The sequence below is a fragment of the Denticeps clupeoides genome, chromosome 4, assembly GCF_900700375.1.
Source record: "Denticeps clupeoides chromosome 4, fDenClu1.1, whole genome shotgun sequence".
Taxonomy (NCBI): Eukaryota; Metazoa; Chordata; class Actinopteri; order Clupeiformes; family Denticipitidae; genus Denticeps; species Denticeps clupeoides.
In genome coordinates, this window is record NC_041710.1 from 321,747 (window position 1) to 344,147 (window position 22,401).

General features: G+C 47.1%; 1 protein-coding gene across 1 annotated transcript; it reads right to left on the bottom strand.

Annotated features, from left to right (window-relative positions):
• Positions 1–622: 622 nt before the first annotated feature.
• LOC114789331 (excitatory amino acid transporter 5-like) lies at positions 623–21,373 on the bottom strand. Its single transcript, XM_028978635.1, has 11 exons — positions 21,127–21,373; positions 17,929–18,008; positions 8,196–8,411; positions 5,691–5,733; positions 5,376–5,607; positions 5,026–5,125; positions 4,399–4,632; positions 3,224–3,418; positions 2,684–2,818; positions 1,805–1,904; positions 623–1,353 (listed from the first exon to the last, which is right to left on the bottom strand). Exons 1-11 carry the CDS (start codon positions 21,259–21,261, stop codon positions 1,084–1,086), a joined length of 1,740 nt encoding a protein of 579 aa, XP_028834468.1. The 5' UTR covers positions 21,262–21,373; the 3' UTR covers positions 623–1,083.
• Between the last annotated feature and the right edge of the window lie 1,028 nt (positions 21,374–22,401).

Below are 22,401 nucleotides of genomic sequence, written 5' to 3' on the forward strand. Positions count from 1 at the left end.
ATTTTACAATTCTCGACATTTGCATTTTAGAATATGGTAAATAATCCTGTGATATGTCTCGTTTTTAGTACATTTCTTAGCTCTGTCTGCAGACAGGTCAAGGTTTTGAAGGTCACGGTTTCAGAAACTGATGGACCGGCCCGGTGTGCCGCTTTTCTTCTAACTTCCTTGTCCACCCTGCAGGGCGTGGCCGCTCACAGATCAGTGACCCGCCGGTTGGCAGATGGAGCAGGTGACCCCACCCAGTGTCAGGGTTACACTGGCATGGCACCTCGGCTTGGCCATTAAATCAGACTGCCGTATGTGCCCCACTATACACGCACCAGAGGGAAATTGATTAATTGATGTAATTAGCTGTCCACGTATTATGCCACAGACATACATGTCAAGATGTGAATCGGACCGTTTTCCACCTCTGTTCTAGTCATAATGTTCTAATTTATGCAAATGAGATTTACATTATCAATTGCCCTCATGGTTTTATGCAAAGAGGGATCAGTAATAGACGAGTTTTCACACGGATTGGGGGCGGGAACGTGGCCAGTCCTGCTGGTGAATGTGATTGGCTGGCGTCTACAACCCTGTAAAAAAAAGAAATATAAAAATCCACTCGCACACGGCGGGCGTGGAAAGAAATCCACTTGTTTGCACAAAGGGAAGGAACATTTGAAACAGAAAAAGCACGAGATTCTGTCCTCGCACATTCACATTTCCATGTGTGGAGATTTCGTCCAGGACGGATTATTGCCTCACTCCCAACCAGATCATAAGAATAACATAAAAAAAAGTCGGAAACTGCAGAGAAAAAGTAAGTCTGTAGTAAATAAAAGGTGTCGAGGACGTAATCTGGGTCCCCGCCATCTCTTGCGACGCTGATGAACAGGAAGTGGCTGCATGACTCCGCCTCTTCCCTTTCAACCAGCACAAGCGCACAAACACCAAACACAGACGAAGCTGCACAAACAAACATGACAGACAGAGTACAGACAAAAGCATGAAAAGGCCGTCCCTCGCCTCCTGGGGCGGGGCCGTGCCGGGACATCGTCTCTGCTTGTCCACCTGGCTCTGCGAGTGTGTGCTCTTCTATACGTTGGTCTCCAGGCCGTTCATGTCTATGGCACAGTGGTCCTTCTCCTTGTGCTCGCGCTTGTGGCGGTGCGGCGAGAGGTGCGAGGGCTTCTTGTCCACGGGCCGGATGCCCTCCTCCAGCTGGATGAGGCGGGCCACGTCGGGCGACAGGTGCCCCGCCTTCCGCAGGGGCCCCGGGGGCGGCGGCTGGAAGCATCCGTTCTTCTGATAGGCCATCATCTGCTGGATGCTGATCATGGGCTTCGTCTCGCAGATGAGGGGGATCTGCGGGGCGTCAGAGCGGGTAATGTAAATGCTAGAAGAAAATATATAATATGTAATATTGTTGAATAAAAACGAGACTGAATGCGTTTTTGTCTGTTCTACTCGGTACTTGGACCATATTGACCGGCTTCAATAGAATTGCGTTACTAAAAAAACGTTTAATCGACTAAAACATGACTAGAATAAAGGAGTCTGGACGTGACTAAAACAAATAAAAACTCAAATGAATGAGTTCAGCTTTTCCAACTTCATCTCCATTCTGTTCATGTTCATTAAGAAACTTTCATGGACGTTGCTGCTTCGTTCGTGTATTTTAAAGATGAGACACATTCCGGAAAGAGCGAAACACGGCAGTTCTCTCCAACACCGGACCACCGTGGACCACCGTGGACCACGACGTGAAGACCAGGAAGTTCCTCGGGGTTAATTGACTTGTTTTTGCAGAACTCACCTCCTCCCCCTCCTTCACAAAGTCTTTCCTGCAGATGTGGGCCATGATGCCGGTGGCCAGAGCGTCACCCATCACGTTCACCATCGTCCTGAAGCGGTCTCTGAAGAAACATCACAATCAGTCCATGTGCTTTCTTCTATAAATCTGACCATAGATGACGAGATGAAAAGATGATATTCAACACCGCTGGTTCATAAAAAAAACAACTTTCTATGACATTTAGAAATCCTACTGCCAGGCGCCCCAAATCTGGCCATCTAATCCAAATCCCAGGAATTGAAATAACGTCTGACTCGGACACATCGTGGAAAATCTGAAGAGCCCTGGCCTTATCTCAGATGACATTTAGGATTGTCCTGAATGGGAAATAATGCAGCAGATGAAGGAATGTACATGTCCATGGATGAGTATAATAAATGAAGTATAATACTTGTATTCTTGTACATGTCATTGCTCTTCGGGTCTGTTGCTTTGCATTTCTTAAAAAATGTTAAACAATTTAATTCACTGCTTGCCAATCAAATCAGGAAGGTGGGACAACAACTAACCGCATAAAAACTTTGCAAAAGACTGTAAGAGCGGTACTAGTTTACAGGGTGGTGGTAGCCTAGCGCCTGTGAACCAGAAGTCCCAGGTTCAAACCCCACTTACTACCATCGTGTCCCTGAGCAGGACACTTAACCCTGAGTGTCTCCAGGGGGGGACTGTCCCTGTAACTACTGACTGTAAGTCGCTCTGGATAAGGGCGTCTGGTAAATAAATGCTGTAAAGGTAAGAATGTAATTTTCATGGCATAATTTTACTTGTTTTTGGTTTAAACTGATTGTTAATACGGGACGCAGTGGATTATGTCCGTTATCTTTAAATGAAATGACTTACAATGCCCAGTCCACAGCGATGATGAGCGTGATGTCGTCGGTGGGAAGGCCGACTGAGGTCAGCACGATCACCATGGTGACGAGGCCAGCCTGCGGAATGCCGGCGGCACCGATGCTGGCGGCCGTGGCGGTGATGCTGTGGAGAAGGTGGACAGGCTGGTTAAAATCTGCTCTCCGTGGTTCTGGTGCCCGAGTGCTGTACTGGGTCTGAAGAGGGCGCGGCTCACACCTAAAAACGAGCCGTACTTCGGCATCACAACCAAACTGAATGGTCTTTGTAGGCCTGAGAAGTGCTGACCATGATGATATAATGATCTTGTTATGCTGTTTGTTGGGGTGCCGGAGACGTGAGCCACCTTAATAGCGACTAAAAATGAATACAGCGGCACACACCCAGTAAAATAAAAGGGTTCGGCTAATAAAACAGGATAAATGTAATAATGAGCTGGTGGAGATAAATGGAAGCTGTGTGTTTAAATATGATCTGACGTATAATGGTGTCTTCAGAATATAATCTGGTTCCAGAGATCTGCAGGTTCACCTGATGGTTATGATCTGGCCGAAGTCCAGCTCGTAGTTGTTGACCTGGGCGATGAAGATGGCCGCCACCGCCTCGTACAGCGCCGTGCCGTCCATGTTGATGGTGGCCCCCACGGGCAGCACGAAGCGGATGATCCGCCGATCGATGTGGTTGTTCTCCAGGAGGCACTTGAAGGTGATAGGCAGAGTGGCAGAGCTGATGGGACAGATGATGGCAGACGAGATGAATAAGAACTTGTCTCCAGTGTCTCCTCTCGTCAGTCACTGTGATGCTGTTTGAGTCATATTTACTTTCAGGAGGCCTATCTGCTGCTTCCATGGACAGTATGGAAATATACTATAACACATCATCCCATAAATCACCTGAACCCTGGAAGAGCTGCAAGGAGAAGTAGAGGGAATATGGGGGGGACGGGTGGTAGGCCATGTTTTATTGATTTAAAGTTGTCATTAAATTATTGGGCCTAAATTAGATGTTAGATTCAGAGGAAACAAGAACTTGTGTTGCCAGATTGGATTTTTTTGTGGTTAGTAAACATAATGTTAATATTTTTCTGGTTAATTATATAAATCCCTGTCTCGTGACGTTGCGGATATGCATCCTCCTTCCTCGCCATGTCCAGCAATTATGACAAACCCATGACCCTTAGTGGGCAGGGAGCAGCGTGTGGGGCCGGTACCTTGATCAAGGGGACCTCAGTGGCACCTTGACAGGTCAGGATTTGAACCCGCAAGCCACCAGGCCACCACTGCCCCTTCAATATCGGAAACCTCATTAAAATCTTCTGGATGAATCATGGCACTTTGTTCTATTTATTGCTGTACATCCTGAGAACATACTTGACCTTACAGTGAACAAGCCCCACAAGTTCTGCTCCTTGAAAATAGGGCTCATTATGTTTTAGAAGTTCTTTTGGCAGCTTTGGTACGTTTTCTCCTGTAATTTGTGTTTTTGTCCCCGTTTGGGACGTGTGGGCTGGATTTGACACGCTTATCAAGCAGTAAATATATTTAAAAGGAGAAAAAATGTTTGTGTTTGTGCTAATAGAGAGCTTAATGGCTTCATGTTAAGTGCAGAACCCATCTGGATACTCAGCCCTTGACAAGCATTAAAGAACATTTAATGAGTTTTTACTAAAAATGTTTAGAACAGAATGAAATTCTGTGGTCCGTTACCTTGACGACGTGGCAAGGGAGATGAGTAGGGCCTGAAGGATGCCCCTGATGTAGACGATGGGGCTCTTTTTGGTGATGAAGAAGTACATGGCCGGGAGGATGAACAGGCCATGGAGGATCAGGCCCATCACCACAGTGATGGCGTAGAATCCCAGCTTCTTTCCCATCGCGGAAGGATCGTCCATCTCCAGAATCTTCCCCGCTACCAGGAATACGATTCCAAATGGAAAGTACCTGGTGGTGGTTGTGGAACATTGAAAAATCACATGAAATAACCACAGAGTGGTGAATTCTGCAAAGGATCCAGTTGAACGTACAAATGGCCTGTTGGTTCATAATTCCACAATTCCCTGTTGTTTAAAGCAGTTTGGTGGAGCAGTTCCACGCTCCACATCTAAACTATACAAGGCTTGTTCACTTCAGATATCTATTCCTCCTTGGGAGACAATTGGCCCAAGAAATCGGCCAGCAGGCTCTACTCTGTGAAATTAAGAATATATATACACACACACACACACACACACACACACACACATACACCTGTAATAAAAGGTCTGGTCGAGTCTGAATTAGTGCACCCTGCTCGAAGGCGCGGCTCAGTCCCACGTTCCCCGCCACGGCTCTTACCAGATAACGATGGCGACGATTTTCAGCACGGCCTCGTTCAGACTCTGACAGAAGTTGACCAGGGCGCTGCCGTTGGGCCCCATTCGACCCAGCATTATACCTGCAGAGAGGAGAAACGGCATTATTCCACATGGCAGGAATGGAAATGGAACATTAAAATGGTCGGGTATTAAAGACGCCGTCGCTTTTGTCCGTGAGTGACGGCTACCGTGCAGACATCTAGAGGAATAATTGAGTTGCATTTCCCTCTGAAAGGGAATGTTCCTCACTGTAATAACACTTCCATGACGTGTATCACACTTCACAGGAAGTGTGATGCGTCAAGATAAGCCTGAAAAGTTCACCCTCACCCATCGTGGCGGAAAAGATGACGATGCCCAGCACGTTCATGCCCTCGCTGGTGCCCGGCTTGGTCTGGAAGATGACGTCGGGTGGTGGGGTGAGGTCCAGGGAGAAGCTCTGGATGTCCGTGCCGTTGTCGTCCTGGACGCCGTAGATGAAAATGCGCCTGGTGGTGCTCTCTGCCAGGTCCTGGCTGACTGTGGGTCTGGGTTTCAGGATTGGGATGCTCTGGGTTCGATACTGCGGGCCACAAATTAGGAAAATGAAAGAGACGCCTACACTCAACTCGCTGAAAGAAGAAGGTTTTTCGTTTGACAACTCACCTGCTGGAATGTTGCTTGGACCAGATTGGCAGGGAACATGTTGCTGTGAGGAAGGGAAAGAGTTCAGCGTTTAATAACTGCTATTCATTAACATTCCACTTTCGTCCAGGTCACTGAATCATGTGGCAATACTGCCATTGGTGACCCACGCCTGACCTCCGAAACGCGATGCATGATGCCTCGTCTTTATTATTTTCCATAAACCTCTATCCTCCACTCAGGCTCCTGCGGTGGGAAGGATTTCAGTAACAACCGCACTCAACCTTCCAGACCAAAGCTTCTCTCGAGATGCCCAGTGGTGACACGCAACTGTCCCCAGAATCACCTCCAGCACGAGGGACAAACAACGGCAGCGTCCTGCAGCACCAAGCTTGCTAGAAAATGTCAAAAGCGAGGACACGACTGGCATCTGACACAACATCACGCCGGATCGTTCGTGGAGTTACGAGAGGGGGTAAAGTTCAGACGTAATATGAAAATTTGAATTAGCGCTGGAATAAGCAGGCTGTCGAGCTTTGAAGGTGGCTTGGAGTGAGACGGCTGGGGTCATGTTGGGGCGCTCAGATTCACCGATTCAAGGATTTCTGTGCGGTAAAGTTGATAACTTTTTAAGTTAACTTTTAAGAACGCCTTTTATAGTGACTGTATGCATGTACTAGGAGATTAAAAGCAACTCCTCCAGTGCAGACATGTAGTACAAGAAAATAGTACAAAATGCACCAAAAACTAGAACAGAAGGTGTCAGCGTGTGAATGCGTGAGCCTTCAGGTCCTGCTGTGAGGCTGGCTGTGCTGCCTTTGTGTCTCTCCGTGTTTTACAATTATGTAATTGCACAACGCACATATTTTTCAGATTTGCGGCATTAGAACCAAGGAGTGCTTTGTTTTTCTGTCTTAAAAACATTCGAATACATTTCTGTCATTTATTGTTCATTTATTTATTAGTTTGGCTTATATTTATTTAGTTATTCATTTCTTTATGTACTCCACATAATAAACATAAATCATCTAAAAATACAACTACATCATTTTTAGGTTTCATGACAAACCTACTACACAATGTGTTTGGTTCATATTACGTACTTTACAAACTTTATGAACGCGATCTGAAACCATGTATAGAAATAAGAAAGAGTCACTTGCCAGAGGGCATGTAAAGCTTCAAAGCCTCAAAGCAACAAAACCTGCACAATTACGCCATTCTGCTCTTGGCCAAAGCTTATTACTTTTCCCTAAAATCTGTCTTCTCTGGGAATTAAAAGACCAGATGGTCGGTGTTTACAAGAGCAACAGGCTTCCAAGCGCTATTATTGCAGCATAATATGTACATGTGCTGCAGTAGCGCATCCTCTGCATGACAGTTATTCAGGGAAGATCCCGCTGCGCATGTAGAGAGTGCATTTAGACGCATTAATAAATGCACGTGGAACACATGATATTCCCTGCTGGCTGCTGGATGCTAGATTCTTACGTACAAGAAATGGATTATAGTCGAAAAACAAGATAATAAACTCTTCCAGAGTGAAAACCTTCAATCTACTATTGATAATAATAGAAAAAGCAATATGGGAAAAAAGGACCCGGATGGGATTTATTGATCCCTGCTTGATGCCGCTGTTGATCTGAGTTAAGGTCAGCAATTCCCCTGTCACTAATGAAAATGTCGTAATATTGATTATTTCTTATTGTAAAGTGGTAAAATGGAGTACGTCCTTAACTTTCCAGGATTCACCAAAAACACAGAGTGCGTTAATCTTCCTCAGCAGGCCCAGTAGACATTTAACCCAGGATGGCTGTGAATAAAATGTATAGAAATGAATATAATTATACAGTATTTCAAATCTCATATATGGGTCCACCAGGTTAAATTGCTAACCAGCAGGTGACCAGGTGGCGGTCAGCTGTTCGTTTTTTGGCTGTGTTTCTAGAGCGAATGCGGTACCTTCACTTTAGTCACTTCATTTACATTTCCAGACAGTCCCCCCTGGAGACACTCAGGGTAAGTTCCTGCACAGGGACACGATGGTAGTAAGTGGGATTTGAACCTGGGTCTACTAGCACCCATTGCTGTGCTAATGAAGTCCTGAAAATCTGAACAAAATCCTTTCCACACAATCCTCACACTGTCATGTAAACCAAGTTTTGTCTGCTCATCCATTGCTGTCACTCTGCTCTGCAGAAGAACACATTCAGTTGTGGTTTACGCCAGCTTTACACCCTACAATTTTAGGTGATTTCATAAATGCAGATAATTCTGGTTCATTCGAACCTGGCGTTGAATGGGAACTTCGCCGCAGGTCCGTCTCTTTGTAGTTGTGACTTAAAGACATTTTTGACATAACAGTAAGTCCTTTAATCTTGGGTCCTAGCAAACAGGAATTAGAAACAGGATGGACTTGGCCGGGAAGCAGGAATCAGTCTTAAAATCATCAAGAAAATGATTTTTTAATCGTTATATTACGCACCAAGTGCTAAAGTTCCCCTGACCACGGTATCGCTGACGTACCGGATGAGGTCCAGAAGGGCGTCGGCAGAGCTCATGATTGCCTTGCCACTGTCCTCGGAGTCCTCCTTCTGGGCGGCGCCACCGGGGTGAATCACAATGACCATGACGATGCCCACCACCACGGCGACGAAGGTGGTCCACAGGTAGTACGAGATGGTCATGATGCCCAGCCGACTGGAGCACTTGGCGTCAAGAGCTGCCAGGCCGGACATGAGGCTGAAATGCAGGACACAGATGTGAAATAATCAGACAAAGAACCACAAATATGTCTTCCACCTTTTAGTCCCAGTGCAAATGCTGTGAAGTGGCAGCACAGCACACGGTTGACACGGGGAAACGTGTCCTCTGTATTTAACCAATTATATTATATAGTCATAAATGTAAAAAGTTTCCTTAAGATCATCAGAGAGCATTTCTGATGCATTTTACAGGTTTGTATATCAAATATGTGCAATGAAATAATGACTCTGATGTACACAAGGGCTGACGGACCACTTGCAAATCTGATTTTCAGTGTAATGACTGCATTAAAATAGCATCAGAAGCTTTACCACGCAATAGATTAGATTAGATTAGATTAGATTCAACTTTATTGTCATTACACATGTACAAGTACAGGGCAACGAAATGTAGTTTAGGTCTAACCAGAAGTGCAATAAGCAGCAAGTGCAGGATACAGTTCAAATAAGTTATATATATACATAAAGTGATATGTGCAGGAGTAGTACAGTGCAGTGATTATCAGGAGTGTATGGGGGGGGCAGAGGAGTTCAGCAAGGAAACAGCTCTGGGGAAAAAAGCTGTTCCTAAGTCTGCTGGTTCTTGTCCGTGGTAGCCTGAAGCGTCTGCCTGAAGGCAGGAGAGAGAACAGTTCGTGGGCCGGGTGGGAGGAGTCCTTAAGAATACTGTGAGCTCGACGCAGACAGTGCTTCCTCTGGATGTCCTCGATGGATGGAAGTGGAGTCCCTGTGATGCGCTGGGCAGTTTTCACCACCCGCTGCATCGCCTTACGCTCAGCAACAGTGCAGCTTCCATACCACACTGTGAGACAGCTGGTTAGGATGCTCTCTATTGTAGAGCGGTAGAAGTTCAACAGGATGGTAGTGGGTAGCTGGTTCTTTTTTAATGTTCTCAAGAAGAAGAGGCGCTGGTGAGCCTTCTTGACCAGGCTGGAGGTGTTAATGCTCCAGAACAGGTCCTCCTAGATGTGGGTCCCCAGGAACTTGAAGGATGTAACAGGCTCCACAGTCATCCCATTGATGTGGATGGGATCATGCGAGCCTCTTCTCTCCCTCCTGAAGTCCACAATGAGCTCCTTGGTCTTGGTGGTGTTTAAAAGAAGGTTATTTTCTGTGCACCAAGTGGCCAGATGCTGGACCTCCTCCCTGTAGGCAGTCTCATCGTTGTTGTCGATGAGACCTATCACCGTGGTGTCATCTGCAAACTTAATAACGGAGTTTGATCCATACATAGGTCGGCAGTCATGGGTGAAGAGGGAGTAGAGGAAGGGGCTCAGCACACAGCCCTGTGGTACACCAGTGTTGAGCGTGACAGTAGTGGAGCGGATGTGGCCTGACCTTACATGCTGTGGTCTGCTGGTCAGAAAGTCCATAATCCAGTTGCAAAGTGAGGTGTTGATGTCCAGGGCTCTAAGTTTAGAGATGAACTTAGAGGGGATGACAGTGTTAAATGCTGAGCTGAAATCAACAAACAGCATCCGTGCATGGGTGTTTTGCTTGTCCAGGTGTGTGAGTACAGAGTGCAGCGCTATGGAGACGGCATCCTCTGTGCTCCTATTGCTGCGGTACGCAAACTGGTGTGGGTCCAGAGTTGGTGGGAGCACACAGCACATCGCAGCACATCAAGCTGTCAATACTCTCAAAGAACCACACACATCTGACTCTCATCCCAGGAACACTGAGCGCAGGCCCCGCCCCTGGGAGAGCTTTAAAGGACTTCCTGCACCGAAACAACAACAACAACAACATTTATTTCTTATTTAGCCCAGAATCACATACAGTACGTCTCAATGGGCTTTGACAGGCCCTACAGTTGACACCCCCCACACTTGACCCTTCTGCACACAAGGAAAAACTCCACACAAAAAAAACTCTAGGAGAGAGAAAAAAGGTGGGAAGAAACGTTGGAAGGAGTGATACAGAGAGGGACCCCCTTCCAGGGTAGAGTGAGCCTGCAAATGGTGTCAGTGCAGGGTTGGGGATGATATAATGATAAGTCCTACGGTTGTAGGGTTGGAGGAGTCCAGGATGTAGTCAGTGTCATGGTCTAGATTACGTGTCCATAATGATGTTACTGGTCCATTTGAAGATCCCTGAAGCTGTAGTTGTAACGGTGGTGGTGGCTGTGGTGACCCTCTGGTTTGTTTCATGGTATGTCCTTGTTAAGCAGTTGTCAGGAACCAGGATTTATTTGCTGGTCTGATCACTGGGGTCTGCCAGTAGTCTGGGTGCTTGATTCCGTGTCTCGGAGAAAAACAAACAGAAGCAGCGGCAGACGGTTGCACTGTACGGCCGATACTGAAATATGTTATAGTGGTATATTGGTGCTACAGTGGCCCGGTACCCTAACTAGGACAGCCTAACTAGGGTGAATTTAACTTTGTCTGTGTCTAACAGGGGGACTCTGTGATAAACTGGACTTTATAATTGACACTGCTTTTCTTCTGTCGTGTTTTCAAGTTGTGCTCATTGGCCTGAGTGAGAGAACTCACAGGTTAAGTTCTGTTTTTTTTTTGGTCTCAGTTGGACATATTAAGCGGTTAAGGAAGCGGCCCCGTAATCAGAAGGTTGCCGGTTCGAATCCCAATCCGCCAAGGTGTCACTGAGCAAAGCACCGTCCCCACACACTGCTCCCCGGATGCCTGTCATGGTGCCCACTGCTCACCGAGGGTGATGGTTAAATACAGAGGACACGTTTCACCGTGTCACCGTGTGCTGTGCTGCAGTGTTTCACAGTGACACAGTTTCAGTGCGTGGGTTTGCTCAGTGGCACCTTGGCGGTTCAGGTCCACTCTCTATCTTTCTAGGCCACCACTGCCCCGAACTGGCATTCGCTAATATTCTGCATACATACAGACATGCATGTTTTATTGTTAGCATTTTATGTTTTATTTTTTACTTGCCTTCATGTGACTAGCAGGGAGTGGCCACAGAACATAGAAAGGTCTCGGATCAAACAAGCGGCATCCCTCAGGGCTTTGTTCTCAGTCCATTACTTTTTACCATTTACATTCTTACCCCGGGCTAGAACATTTGTCATTTCAACCTCAACTTCCATTACAGTGTGGAAGATCTGCACTGCTGCTGCTGGCCCGTAATGACTTCTGTTCATCTGACAAGTGAAAATGAGTGAAAATAAGCTTTTACTCCATCCGCAGTAATCCCCACACTTCAAAGGGGAATTTCTGACTAACGTCCCTGCAAACTCTCTCACGTGCACCAACACAAGCCACCTCCCTTACAAGCAGCGCATCCAGTTCGAAATTCACTGTCATTTTGGAGGACGTTTCCTGTCAACCACGATCCCCGAGTGTCCTGAATGACGTTCGTTCTACCACAATGCCTGTTATTTTGTAAAAATGGCCGCTCCTTTGTCTCCTCGGAATGTGGAGACTGCCTTGCCACACTCGCTACTTGCCTTTCTTATCTTGATGTGTGTCCTTGGGGGTTCTGCAAAGAGGTATTTAAAAAAATACACGCATGCTGTTTGTGCATTAAAAAGACAATGAATGTATTAAAAAAGGCTTTTTATTCAAGGGCTGCATTTGAATGGCCTCATCTAACACATTCTAACATCGAACACTAGCATCACACTAAATAGAAAAATGAATGGGATGTAGAACTCAGGCCAGCTGTCGTTCTGTACATAATCTGTAATCTTGTGCTGGCCAGAAGATGCACACTGTGGTCACTCCCTCCCTATGGAGCAGTCTGGGAACCGGAATAAACACAGACCAAACACAGCTTCATTCTGGTCCAGGATGTTCAGATCAGCTCCGATCATGTGACCGGCCCACATGTTCTCATCTTTCTCATCTTTGCTTGCGTTTAATTGGGCGTGGCTTTAACACGGGACACATCTGATTGGTGAGCATGACTGTCTCATACTGGGACATCAGCACAACGTGATTGGACGCCGGGACCCAGCAGGCTCCAGCTGTTTTCAGGCCGAACACGACTTTGCTCTGAAACCTACTACTAGCTCTACGGCTTGAGCTCACACCAAAGTAAAAGGTGGGTGGGTTTCAGCCGCATGGTCACGATGATGCCCCCATTCTAACGGAGGCCAGGAAGTAAAAATGGAGCATACGTCATTGGAGGAACTTTATGGTATTATCAGGGTCTGAGTGTCCAGAAATCTGCAGCAGCAATTTATTGTCTAACCAGGAGTTCAGAAAACCATGTGTAGGTCTCGCTTTGAGTTGCTTCAGCCGTCTCTCGTCTGAAGTGATTGTCATTGTGAAACACGACAGCACAGCACACGGTGACACGGTGAAACGTGTCCGCTGTATTTAACCATCACCCTTGGTGAGCAGTGGGCACCATGACAGGCGCCCGGGGAGCAGCGTGTGGGGACGGGACCTTCATCAAGGGGATGAACCGGCATCCTTCTACTTACGGTGCCACTTCTTTACCCGCTAGGCCACAGACTGCCATTCTTCTTGCAATTTCTAAAGTCGTGACTTTCATTCACTCTGGACTCACTTTGCGCTTTTTACTTTACTGCTCGTTTATTTATTTATTTTTATACATTGTCTTTCACTCATTTGCACACCTTCTCCCGACCTGTTACACATATTTTATGTTAAAGACGTAAAAGTGTAATATTTGGTTATGTTTGCAATATTTGCATATCGGTCTTCATTGTTACTTGCAACATTTGCAATATTGAGGTCTGTATCAGTCGCAAAAAGCATTTCACTGCACATCATACCGTGTACGACTGTGTATGTGACAAATCCTGATGACCTTCTTCGCAGGTGTTATCCATCTCTGCAGGCGTTTGTGGTCCATTGCAGTGGTGATGCACTCGCCTATAAACCAGAACACCCAGGTTCAAATCCCACTTACTTCCATCGTGTCCCTGAGCAGAACACTTAACCCTGAGTGTAAGTCCCTCTGGATGAGGGCGTCTGGTAAATGCGTTTGATAAATGCTGTAAAAATTCTGGCCACTGCTCATAAATACGTTTGAAAATGTTAATATGATGTGAAATTCTCAAGCTGTACTTGTCGGGTCGGGTCAGGTCGGTTCTTGTGTGGCTCGAATTGTAACATCACCAGTTTCAGCAGGACCCTCATTGCCTGCCCATTTATAATAAATCCTATATTTTTTTTTTTTTGCATTAGAACGCTTTTATAAGAATATTTGTCCTCACACACCAGCACGTTTAACAAAGCAAACAAAGCAGCGCCTTCAGAGCTGGTCTTAAAAGCTTTCCTCTGATTAATTCTAATGTCTTATACAGTCACCAGTCGTAGTTTCACAGGACTGCAGGGGGAAATCAGGACCTTTTCATCAGCTATGCAAGCAGAGCGGTGAATATATGAATGGCCACACGTAGCCGGAGTCGTAGCCTTTATGAAAGTATTATGGCCGTGTTTATTCTGAAGCTGCCCGGGCTTTGAACTGGGTCCCCAGATAAAACTGAGCGCGGCAGGATCGTTCGTTCCCATTATTATTATGCATCCAGGGACGTGACTGGGATGCATCCTGTTTAATATCACCGGGCAGCATAGAACATATGCAGCAGACAACACACACAGGCGATGATGATGATGATGATAAATGCATGCATGTGCAAAGCATGACCGACATCATTAATAAGCACCAACATTGTTTTTCGCTGTGCGGCAGGTGAGGGTCACACTTTTCTCTCCTAAGAATAACAGCAGCATGAATAATCACACTGAGGGCTTCAGCATGGAGCAGAACTGCATTTTCGGACTTTCCCGTTTGCTTAATTGAAGCTTGTGAATGAATTAAATGCTTTCGAAACGGCAGTGGCCACTAGTCCCACACGCCGGTGCGTACAGGAGATGTTAAAGATCTGAGAAATAGGCCACAAAAAGAGGGTAAAAAGAAGAAAGGTGCTTCTTTTTACCCATTTTGTGCAAGTGACGCTTCAACACTATTTATGAGAACGTAATGAATAATTGTGTTACGTCCTGCTGTTTTTGGTGTGTTTTTGTTCTGTGTTGTGGACAGAGAGAATAAAAGGAGCCTCATCCACCCCGCCCGCCTCCCTACCGTTTCCCGATCGCATCACTTCCGGTTCCCCCTGCGCTTCCCCTAGGAGGCCGGCTTCCCTGTTTTTCTCTGATTTCCCGTTTTCTTTGTCGTTATTCGATTATTTCTTCTTTATTTATATTTTATTTGTTTTTTCTTCGTTTCGTCTTAGTAGGTTTTCGTTTGTTATGGGCCGGAACCCCTAGACCGGCTCATAACAGCTGGTTCGTTCCATGTTTTATATGTCGGTGTAAATACACTAGCGAACAAGCCCCACACTTCCGGAATAGTGAGCGAATGCGCTCGGTGGCTCAGGACGGCTGCACGTCATGCCCTCGCTGTCTGACGCTGCATGTGTCACATCTGAGGCGACAGGAGTCGGCCACCATCTGGAGCGGAGCTTTAGCGTCCTGCACCTCAGGGCCAGAGGAGCTTCGGCTTAATCCGGCGCCGACAAGGAGTACACGCCAGTACAGACGCCTTCTAAACGCGCTGAAATGCAGACTCGAGTGGTTTTGAACACCCAACAGAAGGGTTTTACGTTAAAAAAAACCTCTCCAGCAACGTGCCATTCAAATGGAGCCATTCTGGAGTGTTGCTCTGCACAATTATTAAATCATTCAAAACGCGACTACACAATAAAGTTTCCGGTTTCCAGGGTTTTAAACAGCCGAGTGATGGAGGGCTGGAAGGAGGACGACCAGGAGATTATCCCCACGAGTGGACTTTCTAATTACTGAGTGGGGGGTCAGAGAAATCCCATGCATCGAATTAATTAAACTCTGTCTGGACACCTTCTACTTCCTTCTACTTCCTGGACGGTTCATCACGTTACGTTCATTTAGCAGATGAAACAGCCAAGGTTGCATTACGGGGCGCGTATCCAGACTTCACCTACAGTCAGCAGAAAGTGGGGTTTGAACCTGTGACTTGGTGGCTTTTTTTTATCTACATGGACCAGCTGTTAATCACCAGTTTTCTTGTCACCATAGATGTCCCAGAGTTAAAGCCAGATCATGTGAACGTATACTTGAAGGCATTTTTACATTTTACATTTACTGCATTTACCAGACGCCCTTATCCAGAGCGACTTACAGTCAGTAGTTACAGGGACAGTCCCCCCCTGGAGACACTCAGGGTTAAGTGTCTTACTCAGGGACACGATGGTAGTAAGTGGGGTTTGAACCTGGGTCTTCTGGTTCACAGGCGAGTGTGTTACACACTAGGCTACTACCACCCTGTATTCTGTGTTGTGAAGTAGACACTCCATCCTGGACACCCCCTTTTTTATAAACTCCTCCCACCAGCACCATGGTAACTGTTCCATATCCATATAAACGCTCCATCATTTATGGCACATCATGCACACCGTGCTGTCTTGTTTCCAGGTTGCATATTAAGATCCTGACTGGACTCTTTATATGATATTTGTCTCTATGCTGCTTAATGCACCGCGTTGCATGACTTCACAAACCATATTCTGAAAGTAATACTGAGAAACGAAGACGTGAGGAATATTTGTATTGGGAAGGAGGGACGGGGGAAGCTCTGTGCGCTGGTCATGCGGTAATCCAGTTTCCGCTCTGGCCCGGGGCAGATGGCCCACGAATCAGGGACAGCGTGTGGCCCTAACATTGACCCTAAGACCTCGCGCGACCCTAAGCGCTCTGCTGGCGCGTCTTGATTGCAGCGGACGCTCGAACCCCCTCGGTCTGGAAGGGGAGATTAGAGGAGCCGCATGTAGGACTGGTGAAAAACGAGAGGACAAGGGAAGCAACAGGTGCAATATTCCCACAAAGCCCAGGGCTCCGCCCTGACTGGCAGTGGGCCGTGAGGGCGTGGCCATGCACTTGGCCTTAATTAATGGTAATTAAAGCAGCTGGTCTTCACGTGACCAAAGCTCTTTGGCTGCTGGCGAACCTGACGCTGAGGCTGGAACGCTGACCTCGGCCCGTCTGTTCCGCACTGAGAGAGTTGTGGGTACGAGGGATCTGATTCTCATCCAGACATAAGTAGCTTACTGTCCACACACACACACTCACACACACACAAAGATCTCCCACGTGTAATCATTCCATTTGCCTGATTTCATGGCCAGAACATGCATGGCGAATCTGGACCACAAATGGCGTCTGAACACAGAGCCCGGGCTGTCTGTGGAAGTGCCCCAGTGTCCTGCTTTTTGTCCATTTTTGGCACATGTGTGCATCATGTATTTATCTGGACTTTTTTTGTCTCTGGTCTAGTGACTGGCCCTTCTGCCGCATGCATATTTGGAAAAGTTTCTTCTCCAAGTTGTCTGGAATAGATTGGTGGCCCTGCTTGTGCCTGAAAATGTTTTGAAAATGCTTGTCATCTGTAGACTTTAAAAGTTCATTTCGCTCTCATTTTATGTCTCAATCAAGCACAGAGCAGTTGAGGACATTAATACTCCGGTCTCCAGGACAATCGAACATTCGGCAGGACCCGGAGGAGCCTGGAAAAGTGAGCGCTGGTGGTCCTGCATGACCTCAATCAAACGGGGAAATTTTCACTCGTCGGGGATCCGACAAGCCGAGCCAAGCCGGAGGCACCCGGAGTAAACTGAGTCCCCGTCCACCCCTTTCTTCTCTTGAAAGATGGGGAGTTGCAGGGCCATTGACGTTCTGCAGCTTTGTCTAGTGTGGAGGTTCATCACCTCTTTGTTCTCCATATCTTCGTCTAACGGCCGTGTCCTGAGCAAGAGGCGTGAAAGGTCAACCATTTGTTCGGGGTCCTCCCCTTGTGTCTGCATCGAGAACTGCATCGAGAGCCCCAAGCAGGAGACGACAAGGGCCGGCAAATGACGATGAGAGCAACAGGGCGGAAACAAAAATCTGATTGGCCTGTGACAACTTCCTGGGTGTGAGATGTATAAAAGAATTCCCTCTTGTGGACATTGACACTTCCGTTTCCTTTCCATTGGGAACTGGGCCTTCCATATTCACACCTAACTGTAATAATAATCTACTGGTGTTAATAAATTAGAACCTGTTCATCCTTTTAACCTGCATTGTGCCACGCCCCTTTCTGCCAGGTAACATCAGGTTGGAGCGGTTTTAATTCAGCGCTTTTGCGTGTAGAGAGTTGTTATATTTCTCCTAAAACTGAACATCTTGCGTCCACACGGAGACGCGTTTCAGGGGACCCAGAATGATTATTTCCTAAAACAGGTTCCAGAGGTGTCAGCCCGACCTCCAGCCTGACCTTTAACCCCAAAAGCGTCCGACATACAACAATGGCGGTCGTGCTGCAGCAGCCACGAGAAATCCTCACCGCGTAGGAGAACTAGACGCCGAACAAGGAGAGCGGGGAGTTACAGCGCCACCTACAGGCGTGGAGGGGGTTAAAACAGCGTTCGGAACGTTCTCTGCATTTCAGATGACGCTCCGGGGAGAAGGCAGGGTTCTTCTCGTGTGGGCGGGGCCCGAGTCACGTGTGAAGTTAGATTGGGCTGCACCACTCACCTGGACACCACCAAAGGCAGGATGAGCATCTTCAGCATCCTCATGAGCAGCTCTCCGGGGAACTGGAAGTACTTCACTTCCTGCGGGAAATCACAGAAATGGGAAGTCACTCATCCGTCCTCGCCGTGCGACATTCTGGCCCGAGTCATGCCAACGCGGCCGCCATGGAAACGTGCGCAGAGGGCCTTCTTACCCTCCCGAAGCTCGGGGGCAGAAAGACAGACCTGCTGTGTTTATTTTGGAACGACTGCATTTACATGGAAGCCGAACGCGGCGGATTACGCCAAAACTAATTCTCTTACGCAGAGAAAAGACGAAGATATCAAACACAAGCCCCTCGGCCGTAAAACCAGACAAAGAGGTCACAGGTGGCTTAGTCTGTGTTTTTTGTATTATTATTATTGTCTTTACTTGTGTGATGCGCACACATGCTCGTACGCCGCTGCGTTTTAAACGCCATAATCCAGCGTTCTGCAGTGTCTGGTGAACGTTGTGGCGGCTGTAATAATCTGCTCTTAAGAGAATTACGGGGGTGAATATGTTCTGTAAATGGATGTGAATGGGTGTGAATACGGTGATCCAGAGGGGCTTAAACTGTAAATCAAAAATCTGGACGTTTTGCAGCGCTTCTTGGTCACGTTGGAGCATCGTTCTCGCAACTCTTATTGAAGAAACTTGGTCCTGTGTCCATCGCTTTACATTGTCCACCATCAATAATTCACTACAAGTCCGAAAAGCAAAATGATGCAAAATGGGCATCAAAAACAAACGGTAGAACAGTAAATACCTGGGTGCTATGGCAACGAGTCAATGTCATTGATTGCATTGACAAAAAAATATGTTGGCGCCAATGAATTGGACCCAGATGATGAAAAACATGCTCATTCGTCAAAGGTGTTGAAATGCTTCAATATTAAAGGATGTTATTCTGTAATTCGTACTTTATTCTTGACGAAATACTGCCTATAGCAGTATTTCCATATAACAATCGACCCACTAGCACGAATAGGTGTGTAGGACGCCCATGGCGTGACAAATGTGTAAGCAACTGGGGCAACTGTGGAAAACTCGGCTGATATTGTAGGCTACTGTTGGTTCTCTGTGTAATAAATGGCCACCCTCCTAAAATACGCACAAAAATATTCACCAGCCGCACCCCCAGTTCATAAATGACGCTCAACGTGGGATTTTACTGAACAGGAAACACAACAGAAGCAACAGAAAAGCAGCATAACGCTGGCTAGTAAAAAAAAATTAAATGGAGCGAATAAAGATTTCTGGTCCCCATGGCGAACGAGCATCAGCTGCCTTGGGTGAACTTGGGTGTGTGTGTGTGACATAAGCAGTATATGGAAACACGTTTAACATGATTGTTAAATTCCTCCAGCTTCCAGTGCTGCTGTTAACTATTTCGGTATTCAAGGCGCCATCTTTGCATTGCTAATTGCACAGATAAAGTATTCTGGTGACCTGCGACCTCTGACTACCACGGACTGTAGGATTATTTTGCACAGATTGTCTCCTTTTGAGTAAACATGGATTAGAATGTTAAGAAATGAATGTTTTTTCTTCCTTCAGATATCCCAGCGTGCATCTGCATGTCTGAAGGACGCGTAACGTTAAGAATGCAACGCAGCTTCAAGGCCCGTATGGAAGGCCAGACGCAGTGAGGTCCTTAATACATAAACAGTTATAATGGTTTACACGCTCTCATCGTGGTCGTGAATGTCATTTTCATTACGGCCATTCAGTTTTCGGGGTGGGATTATTTTCATGAAGAAAAAATACAATGGATTTAAAGTGCATAAGATTTTCTTAAAACCCACGCAAGGCCAAAACAATGTATGCAGTCTGAAATAAATTCATACGTCCAAAATAAAAACCAATGAAACGATCCTCAGCAAACTGCACCTCGGCCAGTTTGGGGACCTTAGCAAAGTGGGGACCCATCCCAATAGCTGTGAGTAAATCTACAGTTTTTCTTTCTTAGGTCGTAGAACGAGAAGTAAATTGGCCAAAAAGACATTGAAGATGCATGTTGTACAATCATTCTACCCCAGACAATGACCGCTTCAAATCAGAATAGACACAGTGAGGATCTTCTGTACTTCACATTTTATTCACTTCTTTCTTTCTCACTGAATTTAGAGCAAAGATTCTTCTCTGTTAATAGATGCTTAATTATCAGTTCAACTTGATTCATTTGGACCAATGGAATGCCATGTGTGTGCACGTGGTCCATGTAGATCCATACACCCCCAGCCTGTCAGTAACACAATTGCCAATGGAAGTGTGTATGTGTGTCTGTCATCACTCGTGGCCCTTTTGTCAGTGTTTTTCAGTGTTCGTGATGGAGGTGAATGAACCGGAGCAACGAGAAATTTCTAAGTGAGATGAGGAGGTCGTCGTGGGCGGGCGGAGCCCATTCCGAGGGCTAAAGAGCTTTCCGCCTGTCGATAAGGCGACGGAGGCAGAGTCAGAGCTTAGGTCTGCTGCCGCAGATCAACATCACGCAGTCAAAAGGCCAGCTGGTACGCGGGCGCGTGGAACGCGGGCCCAGCTGCCACGAGCCCTGGCATCTGCCAGCACGTTGGCACGCTGGGTGGGCAGGGATACCCTGGCGTCCGGTGCGCCGTCTGGGTGTGAAAAGCCGGACCTGCGGGATTGACCTTTTGTAGCAACGCTGGACAATAAATGTAGTGATTTCCATCAGCGCCCCACGACCTCTCTCTCTCTGCTGAGCTCCTTCCAAACTTCATCAAAGCAAATTATTCATCATTAAGGACCTCGACCTGCAAACCTGTTTCTCTGGTTGGAACATTTTACTGAGACAAAAGCTGAGATCTGAGACCTCTAATCTGCAGCAGGTCTGACTGCAGCAACCACATTTCTGTCCCGTGGACATTATGGGTGGCAGCAGTGCATTGTGGGGAATGTACCTATCATCTCCGAGCTGAAGAACCCACCACCAGGCATCCAGACTCACAGCTTCCCGCCACATTTATACTCATTTTTTAGGTTTCAACTGAGGACAAATTTCCCAACATCTATATGGGATTTTTAAATTCTCAGATGTACGGATTTGCCTGTGGACGAATCGGAATTTTGCTGTATCTTTTATCTATCGCCATAATGAGGCGATGCTTGGGAGAAGGGAGCAGGGAGTCCTGGGAAATTTTCCGGGAAGGGGGCACTGACCTGAACGGAGAGGTGCTTGGAGCGCAGGAAGAAACCCAGAAGGCACCCGATGACCACGGCCAGAACCGAGAGGATGAGGAGGCCGTTCTGCTGACACACGTTCTTCACCCGGCCCCACATGGCACCCAGCGCCATGGCAACGCGTCCACGTTCCCCGGCACCCGGTCAGTCGACGCAGAGCAGACAGGTCGAGAAAAGGCTGCCTCCGCTCCGGAACCCGGGACATCACGCTCCTCAGGATCACGTTCCCTGTCCCCCCACTGCCCCCTCCTCAGTGTGCGGCCTGGCCAATAGGGGACCATGTGACAGCTGGCGGTATTGTGGCTGAGGTTAATGCCAGCGATCCTATTAGGGCCGCACTACATTAAGGGGATCTCAAGCTGGATTACGGATCTCTGAACAATTGGACAGGGGATTGTTGCAGTGCGTGGAGCTGCAGGAAAACAGGAAACAGGAACAAAATTATCAACCGAGGGGGAAGTGTTTGTGGTTGGAAACCACAGGGCCACGTGCAGCGCCGAATGGCGGCCCTGCTGCCGGTCCCGGGCCTACTGACTCCAACGTGGACACCAAATCCGCTTCTTCTGTTTAAATTCTCGATCGGGACGTCTTCGTATTATCGTGACAGCCACGCCCACGAGCGGTGGGCGGTGAACCAGGCCCATCCCTGACACACTGAGATACTTTCTAATCCTAATCCCGGCGGACTGATCTGCAGCAGCGATAACCCAACACACTCGACACACACACAGCAGGGCACACCAGGGAAAAGATGGACCTGACTGACCCGAGACCAGCAGAACCCGGCCTGACAAGAACAGCTCTTCAAAAGAGAAAATGTGCGGTGACACGAGCGGGTTTAAAACGTAACCTCCGTTTCACCTCCTCAGCATCCATTTTCCCATCTCTCTCTCCTGCATCACCTGATGGTGGCTGAGTGAAGGTGAAGTTGTTGTCATTGTGAAACACTGCAGCACAGCACACGGTGACACGGTGAAACGCGTCCTCTGTATTTAACCACCACCCTTGGTGAGCATTTAAATGTGAATTTACTTCTTTTCTTTACTTATTTCCCCTGCTTTATTAATACTTGGTTTTGTTGGGTTATGGGGAAAATTGTCAAGTTCAGAACTTTCAGAGCAGAAGAACAACTTGGATTTCACTGTTATGTGAATCTCTTGACACACGCGCACACACACACACACACACACACACACACACACAGATCATTATGTGGACATTTTGTGGCATCTGCAGGTGAGCAGTAAGTCTGGG

What these genes read in the sequence shown, in the direction of transcription:
- LOC114789331 (XM_028978635.1), bottom strand. Translation starts at nt 21,261, where the DNA reads ATGGCGCTGGGTGCCATGTGGGGCCGGGTGAAGAACGTGTGTCAGCAG. An exon ending in CCAAGCACCTCTCCGTTCAG is followed by an intron (nt 18,009 to 21,126) that starts GTCAGTGCCCCC and finishes GATTTCCCGCAG; the next exon opens with GAAGTGAAGTACTTCCAGTT. An exon ending in CTGCCTTTGGTGGTGTCCAG is followed by an intron (nt 8,412 to 17,928) that starts GTGAGTGGTGCA and finishes CCTGCATTTCAG; the next exon opens with CCTCATGTCCGGCCTGGCAG.